The sequence below is a fragment of the Erpetoichthys calabaricus genome, chromosome 5 (assembly GCF_900747795.2).
Source record: "Erpetoichthys calabaricus chromosome 5, fErpCal1.3, whole genome shotgun sequence".
Lineage (NCBI taxonomy): Eukaryota > Metazoa > Chordata > Cladistia > Polypteriformes > Polypteridae > Erpetoichthys > Erpetoichthys calabaricus.
The window spans coordinates 14,852,082-14,874,516 of record NC_041398.2 but is presented as its reverse complement, the minus strand read 5'-3'; the positions used below and the strand labels follow the sequence as shown (position 1 = coordinate 14,874,516).

Here is a 22,435-nt window from a genome sequence, read left to right as displayed (position 1 = left end):
GTGAGGTGTGACACTAATTTATCTCCTATCTATCTATCTATCATATAGTGCCTTTCATATCTATCTATCTGTCTGTCTATCTATCTATTATATAGTGCCTTTCATATCTATCTGTCTGTCTATCGATCTATTATATAATGCCTTTCATATCTATCTATATATCTATCTATCATATAGTGCCTTTCATATCTATCTATCTATCTATTATATAGTGCCTTTCATATCTATCTGTCTGTCTATCTATCTATTATATAGTGCCTTTCATATCTATCTGTCTGTCTATCTATCTGTTATATAGTGCCTTTTCATATCTATCTGTCTGTCTGTCTATCTATTATATAGTGCCTTTCATATCTGTCTATATATCTATCTATCTATTATATAGTGCCTTTCATATCTATCTATTATATAGTGCCTTTCATATCTATCTATCTATCTATCTATCTATCTATCTATCTATCTATCTATCTATCTATCTATCTAATTAACGCCCATACTACAACAGATTATATTGCTGGTATACTATTAACTATTTACAGGGATTAACTCTTTTTGGGGAAGTTCATAACTAAAAATAATAACATTTTACACTTTGCTACACCTGCAGCATCCACCCACCGAGAACAAACAGGGTGCCTGCCAAGGGCGGGTAGTGAATCGCCCACCACCGCCCCCCATTCAGCAGGCAGCCACCCGAGGCACACTACCATGCTGCCCCCCTGCCACCCCATTCACTCTCAATGGCCTCCGTCCAGCCACATCCGGGTCACTGCTTGCAGCATCACCAGCCGTTCGAGGGACATTGCAAGGCTGTGTAGTGGACGGGCACTGAAAGCCCCCCCCCCCCCATCCAGCCTCCATCCAGTCCGTAGCAATAGCATGGTGGGCAGGCTGCGAAACCGCCCCATCAAGCCTTCCGTCCTGCACATGAGTGGTAGCAGCGTCCCCGGTGACTATGGACCCCAGGTCACTGCTTGCCACCCACTGAGAATGAATGGGGTGCATCCCCCAATGCCCCATTTATCAACCGGAACCGCACGAGGGACACTACACTGTGCGAGCAGCGAAATCCGAGTAATACGGCCTGTGATTGGGTAGCTTCTCAGCCATCTGCCAATAGCGTCCCTTGTATGAAATCAACTGGGCAAACCATCTGAGGAAGTCTGTACCAGAAATTAAAACCCATGAACCAGTGAAAAATCTGCGACATATATTTAAATATGCTTACATATAAAATCCGCGCTAGAGTGAAGCCGCGAAAGTCGAAGCGCGATATAGCGAGGGATCACTGTATCATAATAAACTATTAAACACAAGAACACCTGACTTGGATTGGCTCCTGGCACTAATGGGCATGTAGGGGGCAGTAAGGAGTAGTCCGATCGGCCCAGAGGCTTCCATTTGAAGGCAATGACATCTGGAGATAGAGAGAGAGTGAACACGTCCGGCTTGTTTTGTCCCCAAACTGAACACAACGCCTGCCGATTCAAGTCTGTTCCTTAGCAGGTTTCCCCTGGATGAAGTGATCGGCCTTCTATGGTCAGAATGAGCCATCATTACAGTGTTGGTAACGGAGGCAATCCGTTACGTTTCTCAGTTAGGGAGTGAGGGAAGTTCTCTCCCAAGGGCAGTAAAGTGGACAAATTCAGCCAGCGTTTCAATGTCTGGATCACACACACACACACACACACACACACACACACACACGTGTCATTTTACAACCTGCCAAATCCAGATTAGAGTTTTTTTTTTGGAGGGGCTATCCCCTCTAGCATAAGGTCTAAGGCAGGAACAGACCCCTGGACAGGGCGCCAGTTTAGCTTCACCAATTTACTTCTCATGTCATGCATGTCATGGGAATCGTGATGCAGATTGAGGGGGGGGGGGATTGGGGGATTGGGGGATGGGGATGTGAACCCCGGCCTTCTTACTGTCCTGCCACTGCGCTCCCCTGGTGCCACCCTTCGTCACACCTTTTACTTGAAATTCCAATGTGCTCGCTCTTTTACCTTCAACCTACAGTGGCATGCAAAAGTTTGGGAGTCGTCACAACCCCCTTCCCCCCACCCCCCCAACCCCCGCTCCAGATTAATAGATCAGTGATCAGAAGACAAGCCGATCATCACGAATCAGAAGACCCATTCCTCTAATGTGTTCCTCAAGATTACATCTTTATTGCCATTATTCAGAGGTACAAAATATCCCCCCACCCCCCCGATTTGGCTAGTATCACAGGTTGTAAGCTAACAGCTAAGAGTCCTGCAGTTCTTATTTGGGGTCTTATCACCCACTTGTCCTTCCAAAAGGCTTCTAATTCTGTGAGATTCTTGGCCTGTCTTGCCTACCCTCTCCGCTGAAATTTAGTGATGTTGTTTTGGGGGCTGTTAGGGTCCGTCTACTTGTACCTCTTGAGTTTCCCATTGTGAGGTGTGTTTTCATCTCATTATCTTGTCCTCACAATGCAGATAACACGTCAAGGAGAAACCAACAGCCAGAGTTTGCTGGTGCCTTTGTGCCAGCCATGATTAACCCTGCGCTGTCCGTGTGAAAGGGGTTAAAGTGAAGAAAGCTTGGACTTTGAACCTTTTTTTGCCATTTCGTTGTCCTAGGCTTTATCTCAAGTAGGTTTTTTAGGAGATCTTCACAGCATTTCAAATCTCTCCAGCAAAAGTTACTTGATAGTTTTCTGTTTGGTAAAATCTGGTAATCAACTCTGAAATGTGCCCATTTTGTTTTTAGAATTAAGTCACCATTTTTGTTTTCACAGGGAGCCACCTTCCTTGGCACAATGCAGTGACGTTTCTAATGACCTCCAGGCCAGGACTATCCAAGTGAGAAAGGAATCGTAGAGGAGAAGAGAGGGCCAGACACGGTGGGCGAGGTAAGAGTTCTCCACGGAACATGGCCTCGGCCAACCAGGAGGAGATGGAAGAAAGACTGGAACGCGTTAAACAAGAGGACTGTGAGGGGGGTGCCCCAGGGGATTTGTGGGTGAAGTCAGAGTATCGTGAGGGAGACGTTTCGGTTTTCAAAGAGGAGGAGCCCAAGAAGGAGATTGTTGAGGTTAAAGTTGAGGAATCAGAAGATTTCTCCGTTAGCTTTGGACTGAAAAACCATGAAACGGGGAAACTTTTCAAGGAGGATGTTTGTGAAGAGTCTCACTCCGGTGTACAGCCGTGGTTCACCAGCACTGGACAACTGGCTACTCGGCAGACTTTGATGAGACTGAAATCTGAGTTGTCTGAGTTTGAAGAGAAAATCGGTGAAAGAAACAGGAGGAAAGCAGACGAGCAGGAGGCGTGTGGGAGTTTGGGAATGAGTAAGTAATGGGATTAAATGTAAAAGAAAGTGAAACGGAACATTCACAAGTTGTAATGGTGCATTTGTAGTCAGTAGAACAACAACAAAAACAACGTGCATTTCTAGAGCACGGTTTCATACAAATGACACAGCTCAAAGTGCTTTACAAGAGGAAGAAAGAAATATGAAAAATATAAAATAAGATTAGGCAATACTAAATATCAAAGAATAAAGTCAAGTCTGATTGCCAGGGATGGCAGAAAAAACAAACAAAAAAAACTCCAGAGGGCTGGAGGAAAAAAAAAAAATCTGCAGGGGTCCCAAGGCCACAAAACCACCCGGCCAGCCCTCTCTGGACATCCTACCTATCATCAGTGATCTCAATCAGGCTTCACGTGGAAGAATTAGATGATGACGGTCATGTGGACCTCTGCCTTTCAATCCCTCAATGTAGAAAGAAGACAGCGATCCGCGTTTTACTGAAATTAAATAGCAGCTGCTTGGGTGAATGATGGCTAACAGTGTAGTGGTGGAGAAATCTTCAGAAACAAATGAGCAGAGATTCTTCAGAAAGGCAGTCAGAATTTAGGACTTTATTGCATAACATAGGAAACCATTGCAGAGCACACAAAGCCGGTCTCAGTTCATGAAGTGAGCCCGATGGTTTGGGTGCGGCTCGTGTTTATTTCAGTTCTAATCATAAAATATCCCCATTTCGTACATATTTCTCATCATCCATCTTCACAATGGTGACCTTGTGCTGTACCTGTTTTCCTAACAATTACCTCGCCTTGTAAACTCCTTTCCCCTAATGATCATCAGTCTTTTCATAACAATCATTAGGACTCAAAGGTCGTACTCGCTGCCTGACCCGGAGATGACCATCATCTGATCATGCTTTACATTCCTCACATTCCTAATGTTGACCTAATAAATAATGATGAAGTCTGATCAATTAACAGGCTGCCAATTAAGTTAGAACCAGGGTGGCCCACATATGAGAAACTGAACGGTTCAATTAATAATTGCTTGTTGCACCAGTGCTGGCAAGTGCAGCACCCAACTGACAAGAGCTAAGCTGCTGGAGCTGGAAACAGGCGGCTGATTTTATAGTCAACTCTTCAAACTCCTGTACAGCTCACAATGCAGCTTGCTTTAACTTGGTCATCTAGCACAGTGTTTCCCAAACTCGGTCCTGGGGAACCCCTGTGGCTGCAGGTTTTTGTTCCAACCGGATTCCTAATCAGTGACAACACCCGATAGCGCTGATCTCATTTAATTAGCTGTTTTGTTTTTTTCTTTGACATTTAGAAAAGCACAGCAGCGTGATTTTTACATTTATAAGACATTTAGAAATATTTCTGCTTTTGCTAGAGATTTAAATGCTTAACTCTCACTTTTGTTGATTTATATTATTATATTTTGCCCTTTCCCTGTGTAGTCCCCCCCCCCCCGTTCTATCTTATTAATGACAATTTAAAATGAGCAGATCAGACACCCAGGCAAACAACTAACACTGAAGAATCAAACGCTGCAACTACTTTAGAGTCAGACCCACTGATTTAGTAAGTAATGGATTAATTAATTAAACAATTAGAACACCGGGAAAAGTAGAATGAAAATCAAGATGAAAATATTAACAAGAAAAAAAAAAAACATTATTCCTATATAACTGATTGGTACATTTTTTTATATTTTTTTAGCAAACATAGTTTTCTAATTTCTAAATTGTTCCCTAAACACAGAACTTGGGAAATAACAGTTCACTTAATTAGCCCAGAAGTTCAATTGAAAACAGAAGCTGGTTGGAACAAAAAAACCTGCAGCCACAGGGGTCCACCAGGACCGAGTTTGAGAAACATCCATCTATTATCCAACCCTCTGAATCCGAACACAGGGTCACGGGGGGTCTGCTGGAGCCAATCCCAGCCAACACCAGGCACAAGGCAGGAACCAATCCCGGGCAGGGTGCCAACCCACCGCAGGACACACACAAACACACCAAGCACACACTAGGGCCAATTTAGAATCACCAATCCACCTAACCTGCATGTCTTTGGACTCTGGGAGGAAACCCACGCAGACACGGGGAGAACATGCAAACTCCACGCAGGGAAGACAAGGGAAGCGAACCCAGGTCCCCAGGTCTCCCAACTGTGAGGCAGCAGCGCTACCCACTGCGCCACCGTGCTGCCCGTTTGGGAAACACTGATCTAGAATATCCATAAGCCCTGAAATAGCGGTTCTCAAACTGTGGGGCGTGTGCCCCCTGTGGACGCTGAAATCGGGAAAAACAACGGGAGTCAAAAAAACACCAATTTAAAATAAAAAAGTAATTTCTTTATTCCTGGTCAGAAAAAACCAGGCTGCAGACCCTGTCACATTAAGTAGCTACAAAACGTCGGCCTGTTGGCAGGAAAGAGAGACTTCCTTAAATACTCTGGTCCATTTAAGAAGAAAAAGAAAAAATGTGGCAGTTCATTCTGCGGTCATATGTTGTTCGTTATAATTGCGGTCACACCCTGGATTGCAACATGCAGAAGCACACAGTGCTTTTTACAGATAAAAAGTGGTCAGTTATTTTCACACTTTAAGAAAAATACACTTCTGCTAACTTACACGTACATAAGACCAGTCATAGCAAGTTTTCCTTAATGGTTATAGGGTGTATGGAACTCGGCGGTTTTAGACAATGCTCACTTCCTTATACTCTTGCACACACATTGCTCATAAAGTATTAAGGGTTACATTAAGATTTGTTCAATACACTACATTAGCTAGAAGAAATTATATTCTTATAGCTTTAGTATCTGCATTAGATTACATTTGTTCAGTTAGCTTTTAGCACATTCTTATTTAATACATAAGTGTCACGCTTCTTATAGTTCTATTAGCATCATACTTTTATTATTTGGAAAGACTGACGCACCTTAATTCTAAATATTCGTTCTCACCCCCTAGGGAGGCGCGAAGTAACAAAAAAGGGGGTGCGAATGTTGCCATATGTGGTGTAATTTTGCTATTCGTAGGAAAATTTTAAACTTGTAGCGGTGTATCAGCAGCAAAAAATATAGGAATAAATTTTATTAGGGTTTCAAAAAAAAACGTTAGGGGGGTGCGATTAAAACTGTTATGAAAACTCGGGTCGCAAATACTTAAAGGTTGGTAAAAACGCTGCCTTAAAATATAAAATTAGGCACAAATGAAAACCGCTTATGTTTAAAATATTTATGTGCTAGCATGCAAGTTTGCTTCATTTTCTGTAAGTTTAATGGCCTTGAAGGTTTGCAGAAACCTGTTTGGACTTTGTTGAGTCAAAAGGCCTGGCAGAGCTGCCATGTCCCCAAAACAAAAACCGGGTTACGCAGTTCCCTCAAAAAACACAACGTCATGGAAAATGAGGCAAGTGGAAAAACAAGGAGACCACAATAGGAACAAAAGGAGTGGCCTGTGAATCCTGCCAACTATACTAAAATTGAACTATCTATCTATCTATCTATCTATCTATCTATCTATCTATCTATCTATCTATCTATCTATCTATCTATCTATCTATCTATCTATCTATCTATCTATCTATCTATCTATCTATCATTACTTATTATTTCACTTTTGGCTTTATCCAAGGTGACTTACAACATTTCAGATGTGACTGGTGACCTTTCTTTTTCCACAGTGTGACTTGCTCATAGTCACACACTGGTGTTAGTTGTGCGATTTGAACACATGCCCTCAGCGTTCAAATCTGCAGTGTGCTGTTCATATTATTATTTATTTATTTATTCATTATTTTTATTTGTATTATTATTATACTTTCTACACTTCTGACTTTGTACTTTTAGTGTTTTGTATGTTTAACAGTAGAACGATGAGATATACTGTAATTAAAATGTAATTTCTCAAGTGAAACAAATGCAACACTTTTTACGTGTTGTTTTTTTTTTTTTTTTTGAGAAAGAGTTAAATGCTAAGGATGTTAAAGATGGCCACTCTGTGAGAATCTCTTCCCACATTCAGAACAGCACCTCATCTTAATGTGTCGCTAAAATCTAATTTTACTGATTTGCAGCACTTGCGGTCTCAGGCCCACCACCCTCACCCGCTCTTTGATTGAATGTCGTTAGATCATGGCGGACGACTCCTGTTCCTTGACTGCATGTTATTTTACCACGGGGCGTCCAAGTCTCACCGCCCACCTCCTCCAACTTTCATCAATCCAACATTGGTATATCACAGCTGATGAGTTCTCATGAAGGACCGCTCGCCAAGCACCCCCTATTTTTCAGTGAAGAGCTATTGATTTTGTGGCACTCAAGGTGGACTAATCCACTTTTCAATTAAATGTTATTTTGTTCCGGTGCTCAGATTTTAACTGTGGACACCTCCCGCTCTCTGATCAAATGTTATTGTTCTTCAATGAAGCGTTTTCATATCACGGCTGTTGAATTCTCACAACGCACCCTCCTGCTTTTGGCTGAAATGTGATTGATTTACAGCCTCTCAGGTGGACTGATGCACTGTCTGACTAAATGTTGTTATATCATGGCACCTGAATTTTAATGGTGGACACCCTCCCCCTCTTTATTTGAACGTTACTTTAACACGGGTTTCCAAGTCTCCAGGCCCATCCCCTCCACCTTTCTTCGATCAAACAATAATTCATCGCAGCCCCTGAATTCTCATAGAGGACCACTTGCCTTGCATCCCCTGCTCTTCGGTCAAATGTTATCCGTTTGCGATGCTCAATGTGGTCCACCATCCAACCTGCCAAATACCCCAGCCCCTCGGCCCGGGGTCTTCAGTTTGATGCTAATATATTGCCAGTAATTTGGTTCCCCTTCAGTCACTGACAGTATGAATGTTAACGCTAATTTTATTACATTATGGATTCAGAACTTTGTTTTGAGTCGTTCACAGATAGTCAAAGTCCGGGGGGGCTCTTCGAGGGTGTGTTCTGCCTCCGTGACATTCCTTACACTGTACACAAGTCACCTGAGACAGAATAACGACCACCGCTCCATCATCAAGTATGCTGACAGGACGCCTATCTGGGGAGGAGGAAAGCCGTGAGTTCAAACAATTGAACTGGTTAACAGGTTGGTGCCATAAGGACTTGATGCCAGAAAGAGGCTGCATGTTTACCACTCACATTTTTGGGGGTAGAAACAGCGAATGAATTGAAATATTTAAAGAAAACAATCTTAATTGGAATATCAATACAAAAAACATACTCTAGATTAGGTTAGATAAAATGTATTATTCCTGTGGGGGAAATTCCAAATGCAAACAACACTTGTTTCATTTCTGTAAACTCTTACTGTTTAAAGTGGACATGGACCTCATGTTGCCCTTTTATCGCAGTGTCCTCACTTTCAGCTTCGCTGCATGGTTTAGTGGAATGTAAATTTGAAAAATAAAATAAAAGCTCCAGCAGATTTCCACACAGTCAGCTGGCTAAAGTTACTGGGGCAGACACAGATCATTAGGTAAGCGTTTTTCACAATGGTGATTGACAAAAAGACTGGAAATGATCTCAGCTGTTGATAGACTCCCAGTAAATTGGGGAGGACGGGCACTCCAAAGACCCAAAGAAACCGCTCCACAAAAAAGTTCTTTCTTCTCGGGGCCATCTGTCTTTTGAACAAGGACTACTGGAGGTAATTTTAGGAGTGCAGAAGTTTTTCCTTATGTATCATGTAACCATTTTGGGTAAAAATGTACAAGCAAACTACTAGAAGTTGTTAGCAAAGAAGTGGTGTTTGAGTTTTGTAAATGTTTCAGAATGTCAGTGTAACCTCTTTGTTTGTTTTTTTGTATTCCTAACTATTATTGGAAGCATCTGAGAAACCAAAGTTCAAGTTTTTCTTGTGTAAACTTGACTAAAAAATAAAACCTTGAACCTTAACACATCCACTGCAGCGCCCCATTAAAGATTAGCTTGATAGAAATGAGAGGAGCACTAAAAAAACCACAGCTTAGTAAGAGCAATGAAATTTTCCAAAAGTGAGGGGGCAACCATGACCACTGGACATGGATGGGTTTGAAATTGACTTGGGCTGAATCTCCACGAAAGTCACACTTGAGCAGCTCCATTTTCTCAGATCCCATTCATCCATGTTTGTTCACCTGAGAGAGGTCGCTGTCCGCTTTAGAAGTGTGGTAGACCTCAAACAGAACGGATGCCAGTCCCCTGCAGGGCACACTGGCACTTGCATCCACACTCTCTCACACCAGAAAGCGATTATCACAGCAGACACGTCTGCGGGATATAAGGGGAAAATGCAGAAATCAGACGGACGGTAGGAGAACATGCAAGTCAACGTAGATGGTGGCAGACTAGGAATGAAACTAAGGGGTGAGGCAGTCACCCCAACAAGCGTGCCACCTGTCTTGTTTTATTTATTCAAAATCTTTTTACTAGACTGTTTTTGTTATTTCAGATTTCCAAGAGAATGGCAGCATCTTCCTGCCTTCATTTGCTCAGACTTCTCTTCAGTGCAGACTTCAACACGAGCAGGACAATGAGAAGATGAAGAAATCAACAAGTGGATCTGAGAATATGTCATCTGCCACTGTCCAGCGCAATTCTCCTAGTACTGTCAAGCCAATCCAGACAGAAGCAGTCAGTGCTGGCCAACATCAAGTGGACAGTACAGATCAGGAGGATCTCTGTGCCAGCCAAGACCGCAGAAAAGCTTTCAAAAGCAAAACTGAGTGTAAAGATAAGTTGATTCATATGAGGCAAAAGACTTATGCCTGTTCTGAATGCGTCAGAGTGTTTTTGTGCAGCAGCCATCTTCAGGCACACAAAACAATTCACTCTGGAGAAAAACCCCATTGCTGTCCAGAATGTGGCAAACGATTCTCACAAGTAAGCAACCTCAAGAGTCATGTGAGAGTCCACACTGGGGAAAAACCTTACCACTGTTCTGAGTGTGGCAGGCGTTTCTCCCATAGGTCTACGCTTCAAACACATGTAAAGACTCACACTGGAGAAAGACCTCATTGCTGTGCAGAATGTGGGAAAAGATTCTTACAAATCAGCCAGCTTCAAAGCCATATCAGGCTTCACACTGGAGAGATACCTTATTGCTGTTCCGAGTGTGGGAAGAGATTCTTGCAGGCAAGCCATCTTAAGTGCCACATGAGAACACACACCGGGGAGAAACGTTATACTTGTCTTGAGTGTGGTAAGCGATTTTCAGACAGTGGCACCCTTCGCAGCCATGAAAGAATTCATACTGGCGAGAAACCTTATTGCTGTTCAGAATGTGGCAAGCAATTCTCTTACAGTAGCAGTCTTAAGAAGCACACAAGAATCCACACTGGAGAAAAACCATATGGTTGTTCAGAATGCGGCAAGCAATTTTCCCATCGCGCCAACCTTCAAAGACACGTGCGACTTCATACTGGAGAAAAGCCGTATAGCTGTGCTGAATGTGGGAAACGATTCTCTGACTGTAGTGGTCTTCACAGTCACAGAAGAATCCACACCGGAGAAAAGCCATATTGCTGTTCCGATTGTGGCAAACAATTCTCGTTCAATAGTAATCTACGGCTGCATGTACAAATTCATTCTGAGGTGAAGCTGTATGTCTGTTCGGAATGCAGTAAAAGGTTTTCCCACAAAGGAAGTCTTCAGAAACATGCAAAAATTCACACCAGGTAGAAACCTGTTTTTTTTCCTTGAAATGAAAGAGAAAATTTAATCTTCAGTGCTACATTAGAAGTCAAACTGAAGCAATACTTTATTGATGTCAATAAAATGCTAAATGATTTTCGATCCACTGTGGTCCTGGCAGCTGTAACTGTTGAGAATCCCCACTTCTGAATGTGGCAAACGATTTTCACAGATCAGCTGTCTTAATATCCACATGAGAATTCCTCACTGGAGAGGCAAAAATAATAAAATATCAGGGCATGGAAGCAGAGTTTTGCAAAATGTGGATACGAAATCTGTGCTAGTGCAAGTAGTGTGAGAGGTGCAGGGACTCCTGGCCCATCTAGACTTCCTGCCAATTACTGTTACAAAAGGAGGCTTTACAGGGGCCAATGCAAGCATGACATCAAGCCCTTGCAGCAAATTTAGAATAGCAAAACCACAAACCATCATGACTATCAAGTGAGACTCCTGTCTAAACTATAAGTACAAAATAAGCCCTTTGGAGAAATTAACCCCTAAAAGAAAACCCCATTGCTTCTCAGAATGCAGCAAACGATTCTCACAAATAAGCAAAGAAACTACTTTGGTGAGAAACCTTGTTTTGCAGCTTCTCCGAATGCCTAAAGGATTTTTCCACAGATGCACGCTTTGGCAGCACATGCAAATTCATCCACCTTGAGAAAATGACAGGTGTGTGTGTCTGTCCATTTGCTGTGTCTGTTATATGTCATTTGGTTTGGGATTTCGAAAATCAGTGCTAATGTTTGTGATGCACAATCTGTTGGAATGAAAAATGCAACACGCTTTTATTTTTACATTCATTACAAAATACATTCTAATAGAAAGTGCACTGCAAATGTTAACACTCACTACGTCCAAAAGAGAGTAACTGCCAGACAGACAGAAATCAGCTTATTAAAGTTCAACAAATCTTAGGTGGGTAGCACAGTTAATATTGAATAACTCCATACCAACTGCGAAAAGAAGCATTATTAGGAATAATGCAGGTACTCCGCCGAGCATTCACTCTAAGGGAATGAGAAATAAAGCACCACAACTGGACTGTCAAGGCCGAAGAGTGAGGTTGACTCCTATCTTGATAGTAAGCACACAAAGAAAATGTGGAGCATTTAACCCCCTCAGGATAAATGCAACAATCTGAGATATAGTGAGGTGTGGAACATCGCCACAGAATTAGTGAGAGTGGTGTTGGGATCCATTACACTAGTACAAGGAACTTCAGACCCATTGGGATATCTTACTCAATACCATAATTCCAGAAGTACCGCAAAATGGTTATACTTCCTTAGAAGGCTGGCGTCCTTCAACATCTGCAATAAGATGCTGCAGATGTTCTATCAGACGGTTGTGGCGAGCGTCCTCTTCTACGCAGTGGTGTGCTGGAGAGGCAGCATTAAGAGGAAAGATGCCTCACGCCTGGACAAACTGGTGAGGAAGGCAGGCTCTATTGTAGGCATGGAGCTGGACAGTTTGACATCTGTGGCAGAGCGAAGGGCGCTCAGCAGGCTCCTATCAATTATGGAGAATCCACGGCATCCACTAAACAGTGTCATCTCCAGACAGAGGAGCAGCTTCAGCAACAGACTGCTGTCACTGTCCTGCTCCACTGACAGACTGAGGAGATCATTCCTCCCTCAAACTATGCGATTCTTCAATTCCACCCTTGGGGGGGGGGGGGGGGTGTAAACGTTAACATTTAACATCATACAAAGTTATTGTCTGTTTTTTACCTGTATTATTATCACTCTTTAATTTAATATAGTTTTTTATCAGTATGCTGCTGCTGGAGTATGTGAATTTCCCTTTGGGATTAATAAAGTATCTATCTATCTAAAAGGAAGCGTTTTTGGGAAGAATGCAGTGGCTCCACAGAGCCCTCGCTGCAAATGTAATGGAAAAGACTCACAGCAGGTCAACACAAACATCATGACTAAATAGTGAGGTTCACTCTGGTCTTGATCGTGAGCACCCCAAGAAGGTTTGGAGAAAATAATTTTTGAGAAAAGCCACACAGCTGTGGCAAATTTCATAAAGAAGTAGCCTACAGAGGGGCAGAGAATTGAGGGAATCGATTCTCACGGTCACACAAGTATTCACCAGGCCGCACAAAAAAGAAGGACCAGCTGGTCTTTAACAATAAACAACACACGACAGACTTTATTGTTATCTTAGCACGCACAGACTATAAATTAAAACGAAGAGAGCCCTAGTTTTCAACTCAATGCAGTTTATTAAGGTGCAATACATTGTGTAAATAAATCAAACTACAACTCTGGTGATAATCCAAGTTAACCAGAGACTTTTTAATAAATGTGCTCTGCCAAAGATCTGCAATGTGTTTGTGTTTTTTTTTATTTATTTTACCACCTACGTTTATATTTCCAAGAACTGGCTTTGTATTAGGTATTTTATCCTTATAGTGTCCAATAAAATGTCAACCTCGACTTTTGTGTATTGCTTTTAAATTTTAATTAAGAAGAAAAGAAAACCTTTTTAAATTGAGGGAAAATATACCAATAACAATTTGTTAAGGATCTGTTTTTTTGTGAAGCTGCCTTTACACAGCCTCTCCGCTGTTTTATAAACGAACGCCATATAAGTCCGTCCTTTCTCCTTCACAGTCAGTTCACGTGATTACGTGTGAGGCGTGATGACGCGATACGCAACCCCACCTCCCACGGCCAGCGAGCTGCCGTCCATTACTGTATATGGACAAAAAAGAGGTTCCAGTTATGACCGTTACGCTTTGAATTTTGAAATGAAACCTGCCTAACTTTTGTAAGTAAGCTGTAAAGAATGAGCCTGCCAAATGTCAGCCTTCCACCTACATGGGAAGTTGGAGAATTAGTGATGAGTGAGTGAGTGAGTGAGTGAGTGAGTGAGTGAGTGAGTGAGTCAGTGAGGGCTTTGCCTTTTATTAGTATAGATTTGTTTCTATACACAATTTTTTTTTCCTTCAAATGAAGTTGATAATCCACACCTCGGTCCCCACATATCTTATTAAACGTGAAGCTCACTCCATCACCACTCATCACTACTCCCTGTTACACTCCACATTGGCCTCCTCTTCTTCCACACGTCAGTCCAAACAAGTATTTAAAACACTCAGCTCTAGCCAGTTCCCCGAGGGCTGCATACCAGTGCTATCCATTTATTACCAGTTCAGCTCCAGTTTGCCCCCCTCAGTAATACTTGTCTTGCTGAACACTTCCATGTTATTCTTTAGCTTATGGTAGGTGAATTCAAGTTTCAGTCCACTTTTAATAAGTACTTTGAACAAAAGCAGCACGCTGGTCATCATGAGATTTTTTTTTCTTCTCGTTTTCAAGATTGCCAATTTAGCCTTTCCTAACAAATTTCCAACTCTGCACTTATTTCTATTTTTATGAGTATATTTTATTACAAAAATATATTGGCACCTTTCATACCTGTCTATTTTTATTGTGCCTTTCATATCTATCAATCATATAATGCCTTATGTATTATATAGTGTATATCCATCTGTCTATTACATAGTGCATTTCAGTCAAGGACCTTACTCCTTTCTATGTTAACTAATGTTGTCTTATTTTAATTTCTTATTTTGTCTTTTATTTTTCTTCTCTTCATTATGTAAAGCACCTTTGAGCTACTTTTTGTATGAAAATGTGCTATATAAATAAATGTTGTTGTTGTTGTTGTAGTAAGGATCAAAGCACAACAAATCATGTATTTTTATTTCTAACTTACTTCCATAATAACGCAATAATCCATCCATCCATCCATTATCCACTATAGCAAATACCACTTTTTGAGCACAAAAAAGAGCAACTGGGATTTCCCGACTAATTAAGATAAAACCGCTCGGAGTTTTAAAATGTTACTCGTGCTCGAAAGAAGCGAGCGGGCCATCAGAACACACCGCAGAATAGAGAAACCAGAATAAGCAATCCGGCCTCCGTGCAGCAGATGGCGGTGCTGAGCGACTTCTCTCATTTTTCTCAGGCGAATTGCTCTTTCATGCCGCGTTTTCTTCCACTGGTTTGACGCCTGCGTCTGCCATACGAGGCTCGCGTCTGAGTGAAGGTAGATACTAAAGCGAACCGAAGAAGAGAAAAGAGAAAAAGCGGCGAGGAGGAGGAAAAGAAGAAGAAGAAGTGCTGGTGAGCATCGAACGAGGGTGAAAAGCGCAGCGGGACGGGGTCTGGCGGAAAAGCAACGTGGGGGCGGAGAGACGGCGACAGAACGAGGAAGAAGATGGTGAGAAGTCGCGGCGGTCTGCAGAACTCCTAACTCCAGTTTTAGGGATGAGCGGCACTCCGGCTGCTACACACTTCCACTCTCCCGTTTGCGTTCACGTCGAGTCCTTAGGCTGCCGTGTTAAGCCGCTCGTTACCCGTGATTGTCAATCAGCCCGAGTTTACTACTTGACGAAATTGCCAAAAATGCGGGGCATCTGCTTTGAAATTTCAAAAGGACGTTTTACCAATTAGAGTTTACACATCGCATGGAGTACCTGGAGGACATCCCATGTAGGCTCGGGGAGTGGGGGCTGCATTCCGTCCATGATAATATGGGACTGTGCCGTAGCCACCATATTAAAAAAAAAAAAAAAAGTCTACGTCTAAGTGACTGTCCGGTTGCTCGGTCTCTGTCATTCCAAACAGATGATGCATCACACATTTTTAGCAATTATTTGCATTTCATTTATAATTCCCACAGATGGCACATCACAGACATTAACAAGTAGATAGATATAATATGAAAGGCACTATATACTAGATAGATAGATAGATATGAAAGGCACTATATACTAGATAGATAGATAGATATGAAAGGCACTATGCACTAGATAGATAGATAGATAGATAAATATGAAAGGCACTACATATTAGATAGATATGAAAGGCACTATATACTAGATAGAAATATTTGAAAGCCACTATATACTAGATAGATAGATATGAAAGGCACTATACACTAGATGGAAATATATGAAAGGCACTATATAGTAGATAGACAGATAGATATGAAAGGCACTATATACTAGATAGATATGAAAGGCACTATATACTAGATAGAAATATTTGAAAGCCACTATATACTAGATAGATAGATAGATATGAAAGGCACTATATACTAGATGGAAATATATGAAAGGCACTAAATACTAGATAGATAGATATGAAAGGCACTATATATTACATAGATAGATAGATATGAAAGGCACTATATACTAGATAGAAATATTTGAAAGGCACTATATACTAGATGGATAGATAGATCTGAAAGGCACTATATACTAGATGGATAGCTATGAAAGGCACACTAGGGTTGTAATCTTACAGTCCAATCCAGGTATTATAGATGGTACCTACAGTAATGCCAGTGCAATTGGAATTGTGCAACTAAAACTACCACCAAAGTGACAAGTGGCACATAATAAGAAAGTGACAGATGCTTAAGTGACCTATTCTTAAAGTAAAATAAAGTGAGAAGGCTTATGCTGATTGGAAGACATGTTTAAAGTGACACATCATGAAAAGAGGGTTCTACAGTAATGACCAGGTAGTGAGATTTCAGATGTAGTGCAGCTTGCCTATGGTCCTCCTCTCTGCCATTGTCACCAGAGAGTCACTAATATATCTCATGAGCAGAGAAGGAGCATCAGGCCCAGATCTCAACCACCAACTTGCCGCTCCATTTGTGAAGAGTTAAAGAGTCTAATGGCTCTGGGGACAAACAATCTCTTGTATTTGTCTGTATTGCAGTTCTGTGATAGCAGCCTACCACTAAGTAAACTCCCCTTGCTTAATTATGGTGGTGTATTGTGGATGATGTTCATTGTCAGTAATAGACTGCAGCTTGCCTAGTGACCACCTCTCTGCCATTGTCACCAGAGAGTACATTTCTGTGCCAACCACAGATCCTGTTACCTTGGTCAGCTTGTCAATACACTCAGCATCTCTCTAGCAAATACCCCCCCCCCCCCCCACACACACACACACACACACACACACACCCCACCGCCAAAACAGAAGCCAGCACAACAAACCATGGTAGAGAGTACTGGCAACCACTGACTGATAGAACATCTGCAGGAGTTTCTTACATATGCTGAGCCCAACATCCTCAGAAAACAGTGCCAACTTTGCCCCTTCCTGAAAAGAGCCTTTGTGTTCTCTGACCAGGCCAGCCTGTCGTCCAACTGCACTGCATTTGGCATTCCAACAGATGGCACAGCAGAAACACCAATACTGCTTTTACAGTTCCCATACCAAATGGCATATAGCAGAGACATATGCATTGCATTTGTCATTCCAACAGATGGTGCATCAGAAACATCAAGACTGCTTTTACAGTTCCCTATACCAAATGGCATATAGGAGAGACATATGCATTACATTTGGCATTCCAACAGATGGCACAACAAACATTAACACAGCTTTTATGAAACCCACACCAAACAGCATATAGCAGATACATACAAATTGCAGTTGGCATTCCAACAGATGGCGCATCAGAAACAGCAACACTGCTTTTACAGTTCCCTATACCAAATGGCATATAGCAGATACATACGCACTGCATTTGGCATTTCAACAGATGGCGCATCAGAAACAGCAACACTGCTTTTACAGTTCCCTATACCAAATGGCATATAGCAGAGACATATGCATTACATTTGGCATTCCAACAGATGGCACATTAGACGCATAAACACCGCCCTTATGAATCCCATACCAAATGGCATATAGCAGAGACATATGCATTGTATTTGGCATTCCAATAGATGGTGCATCAGAAACATCAACACTGCTTTTACAGTTCCCTATACCAAATGGAATATAGGAGAGACATATGCATTACATTTGGCATTCCAACAAATGGCACAACAAACATTAACACAGCTTTTATGAATCCCACACCAAACAGCATATAGCAGATACATACGCATTGCATTTGTCATTCCAACAGATGGCGCATCAGAAACAGCAACACTGCTTTTACAGTTCCCTATATCAAATGGCATATAGGAGAGACATATGCATTACATTTGGCATTCCAACAGATGGCACATTAGACGCATAAACACCGCCCTTATGAATCCCACACCAAATGGTATATATCAGAGACATATGCATTGTATTTGGCATTCCAACAGATGGCGCATCAGAAACATCCACACTGTTTTTACAGTTCCCTATACCAAATGGCATATAGCAGAGACATACGCATTGCATTCAGCATTCCAACAGATGATGCATCAGAAACATCATCACTGCTTTTACAGTTCCCTATACCAAATGGCATATAGGAGAGACATATGCATTACATTTGGCATTCCAACAAATGGCACAACAAACATTAACACAGCTTTTATGAATCCCATACCAAACAGCATATAGCAGATATATACGCATTGCATTTGGCATTCCAACAGATGGCGCAACAGAAACAGCAACACTGCTTTTACAGTTCCCTATACCAAATGGCATATAGCAGAGACATACGCATTGCATTCGGCATTCCAACAGATGGTGCATCAGAAACATCATCACTGCTTTTACAGTTCCCTATACCAAATGGCATATAGCAGAGACATACGCATTACATTTGGCATTCCAACAGATGGTGCGTCAGAAACCGCAACACTGCTTTTACAGTTCCCTATTCCAAATGGCATATAGCAAAGACCCCTATGCATTGTATTTGTCGTTCTGACAGATGGCTCCTCACAACTTTTTGTACTAATTCATTTTATTGCTACATGCACTACAGAATCTTAATTTTTATGGCTTGTTCGTGCTTTCATTCTTCCTAGAGAAATCTTGTATCACACTGTAGATTTTTCATTTTTGGAGAATTTTTATCCACGTTTTGTGGGCCAGAATCGAAAGTGTTTCTCTTTTCTCTGTTTATGTATGTATGTATGTATTTATTTATTTCCTGCATTAACACCGCGTTAATGCAGATACTTCGTGATGAAGGGTGCACAGGTGTAAATGAAAGGGTGTTAGTGGGGGAGCTGGCGGCTTCTTTGTCATTTGCCCCTTCTTTGTTAACTGATGGTCATTTAGGAAAACGGGCAGCGAGTAAAACCAAAATGGCAGGGCTGAAAGCTCCAAACAGGCCATTGAGGGTTGTGAATTTTAACAAGCGCATTAACCAAAATGAATCTCAAGAAACTTTGTGCTTTAGTAGTAAATATATGGGGTCGAATTAAAAAACTTTGGTTCAGTCAAAAACTACACCTAAATACAGACCCCCAGGACCGGAGCTGAGTACCCCTCTTTAGACTGCGTTACCCAGCATATGGTAAAATCGAACTCTTTTGGCTTGGAGTTTTACAAGGTGATGGAATCGTTTGCCCCATGCACTTTCAAAATGCCTAAAAAATGCAAACCGCCGAATCTTGTTTATTTATTTATTTATTTTAATTGCACAGTGCTTCAAATAATGTAGCAGGAAAATATGCAGGTCTGACAACCCCGCGTCAGCATCGTCATTGTTGACGGTTATAAAATAAATAAATAAATAATGAGTCACGCCATGCACAATAGTGGAACAGCATACACAGTGTAAATGCCATCATTGGGATGCCCGCTAATGTAACGGGCTGTCGAGGTACGGGTTTGAATGGCAGACAGGGCCGTCGGTGGGTCAGCCCTGAATACAAGGATGTCAAACTTGATTTGGCTGCCCATGGAGGGAAAGTCTGACCCGAAACAGCACAACGTGAGCAGCTGAAGGGCAGATAACACCGAGTGGAATCACTGGGTCGTCGTCCTCGTCGTTGCTGTTGTTCTTTAATCAAAGGTTAAGTTGCCTACTGCAGGCTTCATTTGCCCATTTAAAGTTTCAGGGCAGAGTGGTGGCTCTGAAGCTAAGGATCTGCGCTGGTATCCCGAAGGTTGCCGGTTCGAATTCCCGTCACTGCCAAAAGAGATCCTACTCTGCTGGGCCCTTGAGCAAGGCCCTTAACCTTCAATTGCTCCAGGGGCGCTGTACAATGGCTGACCCTGCGCTCTGACCCCATGGGGTATGCGAAAACTACCAAATTCCTAATACAAGAAATTGTATAGGGCGAAATAAAGAACAAAAAAAAAAAAGTGGAACTAATTAAAGTGGGCAATGATTAGTGCACCCTACGATGGGCCGGCAGCCTGTCCAGGGTGTTTGTTCCTGCCTTGTGCCCTGTGCTCATTGGGATTAGGCTCCAGCAAAACAGGAGTAAGTGGGTTAGAAAATGACTGAGCTAGTGCTGGGCGTTAGGACCAAAATTCTATATCACGGTATTCTTCTAAATTATCCCGGTTTCACGGTATTGGACGGTATTTTTTTTGCCATGCCTGAGTGGATGTTCACCACATTTTCCACTGCAATTACTGGCTAAGAATAACCGATTCCACTGTCGTGAGCATTGTAATTTGTACAAAAAGACATTTTAATGTGCACACAACTATTAACACAGGTTTGTATGACCCCATAAAGTGATAGTTTTCAAGGGGGTGGCACTAAAGAGAAGGAATCACACTGCATGACAGTTGCAGTCAAAATATAGAACCTTTTTATTAAACAAAGTTTGCAAACAACTTAAACTAAAATTGTGCCAACATAATTTCAACCATCCAAAGAGGCATTTAGACTTAGTAAAATATCCAGAGGTGTTTGTCAAAAGTTGTACTGCACTGAACATGTCTTAGAAAAGGAATAAATAATAAATATGTTTTGTAAACCAACTACACTTTCTATTAATGTTAACAATCTCTGTCCACTGACACGTTAAAGTGACTTTTTAAACAACTTCACCATCATTAAACTGCATAATATTTAAACTAATAAATAATAACAATAAAATAAATAATAGTGCAATATCCAGTAATAATACTATCACTTCAAGACTTCAAGCCCAGGTGCATTAATAATAAATAATAATTCTTTGCATTTATAGAGCTCTTTTCTCACCACTCAAAGCGCTCAGCAATTGCAGGTTAAGGGCCCAACAGAGCAGAGTCCTCATTGGCATTTTAAGGATTCGAACCAGCAACCTTCTGATTGCAGTGCAGACCCCTAACCGCAGAGCCACCACAGTATTCACCAAATTAAAATAAAATAAAATAAAACAAGTGCAACTTGGTGATGACATCTTTACCAACTAAACCATCATTAAGGCAAACTGAATTCAAATGGGCCTGCTTCAAGCTAAGCTACTGTATATACATACAGTGGTGTGAAAAACTATTTGCCCCCTTCCTGATTTCTTATTCTTTTGCATGTTTGTCACACAAAATGTTTCTGATCATCAAACACATTTAACCATTAGTCAAATATAACACAAGTAAACACAAAATGCAGTTTGTAAATGGTGGTTTTTATTATTTAGGGAGAAGAAAAAATCCAAACCTACATGGCCCTGTGTGAAAAAGTAATTGCCCCCTGAACCTAATAACTGGTTGGGCCACCCTTAGCAGCAATAACTGCAATCAAGCGTTTGCGATAACTTGCAATGAGTCTTTTACAGTGCTCTGGAGGAATTTTGGCCCACTCATCTTTGCAAAATTGTTGTAATTCAGCTTTATTTGAGGGTTTTCTAGCATGAACCGCCTTTTTAAGGTCATGCCATAGCATCTCAATTGGATTCAGGTCAGGACTTTGACTAGGCCACTCCAAAGTCTTCATTTTGTTTTTCTTCAGCCATTCAGAGGTGGATTTGCTGGTGTGTTTTGGGTCATTGTCCTGTTGCAGCACCCAAGATCGCTTCAGCTTGAGTTGACGAACAGATGGCCGGACATTCTCCTTCAGGATTTTTTGGTAGACAGTAGAATTCATGGTTCCATCTATCACAGCAAGCCTTCCAGGTCCTGAAGCAGCAAAACAACCCCAGACCATCGCACTACCACCACCATATTTTACTGTTGGTATGATGTTCTTTTTCTGAAATGCTGTGTTCCTTTTACGCCAGATGTAACGGGACATTTGCCTTCCAAAAAGTTCAACTTTTGACTCATCAGTCCACAAGGTATTTTCCCAAAAGTCTTGGCAATCATTGAGATGTTTCTTAGCAAAATTGAGACGAGCCCTAATGTTCTTTTTGCTTAACAGTGGTTTGCGTCTTGGAAATCTGCCATGCAGGCCGTTTTTGCCCAGTCTCTTTCTTATGGTGGAGTCGTGAACACTGACCTTAATTGAGGCAAGTGAGGCCTGCAGTTCTTTAGACGTTGTCCTGGGGTCTTTTGTGACCTCTCGGATGAGTCGTCTCTGCGCTCTTGGGGTAATTTTGGTCGGCCGGCCACTCCTGGGAAGGTTCACCACTGTTCCATGTTTTTGCCATTTGTGGATAATGGCTCTCACTGTGGTTCGCTGGAGTCCCAAAGCTTTAGAAATGGCTTTATAACCTTTACCAGACTGATAGATCTCAATTACTTCTGTTCTCATTTGTTCCTGAATTTCTTTGGATCTTGGCATGAT

The 22,435-nt window shown here is 41.7% G+C and overlaps 1 protein-coding gene across 1 annotated transcript in view; it reads left to right on the top strand.

Moving 5' to 3' along the window:
* The window catches only part of LOC114641626 (zinc finger protein 184-like), a 35,707-nt gene that overhangs the window by 2,708 nt on the left and 10,564 nt on the right, over window positions 1-22,435 (top strand). Inside the window, exons 2-3 of the mRNA XM_028790662.2 lie at window positions 2,768-3,319; window positions 9,741-10,965. Coding sequence (XP_028646495.2) covers window positions 2,902-3,319; window positions 9,741-10,965 — 1,643 coding nt within the window. The 5' untranslated portion in view covers window positions 2,768-2,901. The remainder of the gene's footprint in view (window positions 1-2,767; window positions 3,320-9,740; window positions 10,966-22,435) is intronic.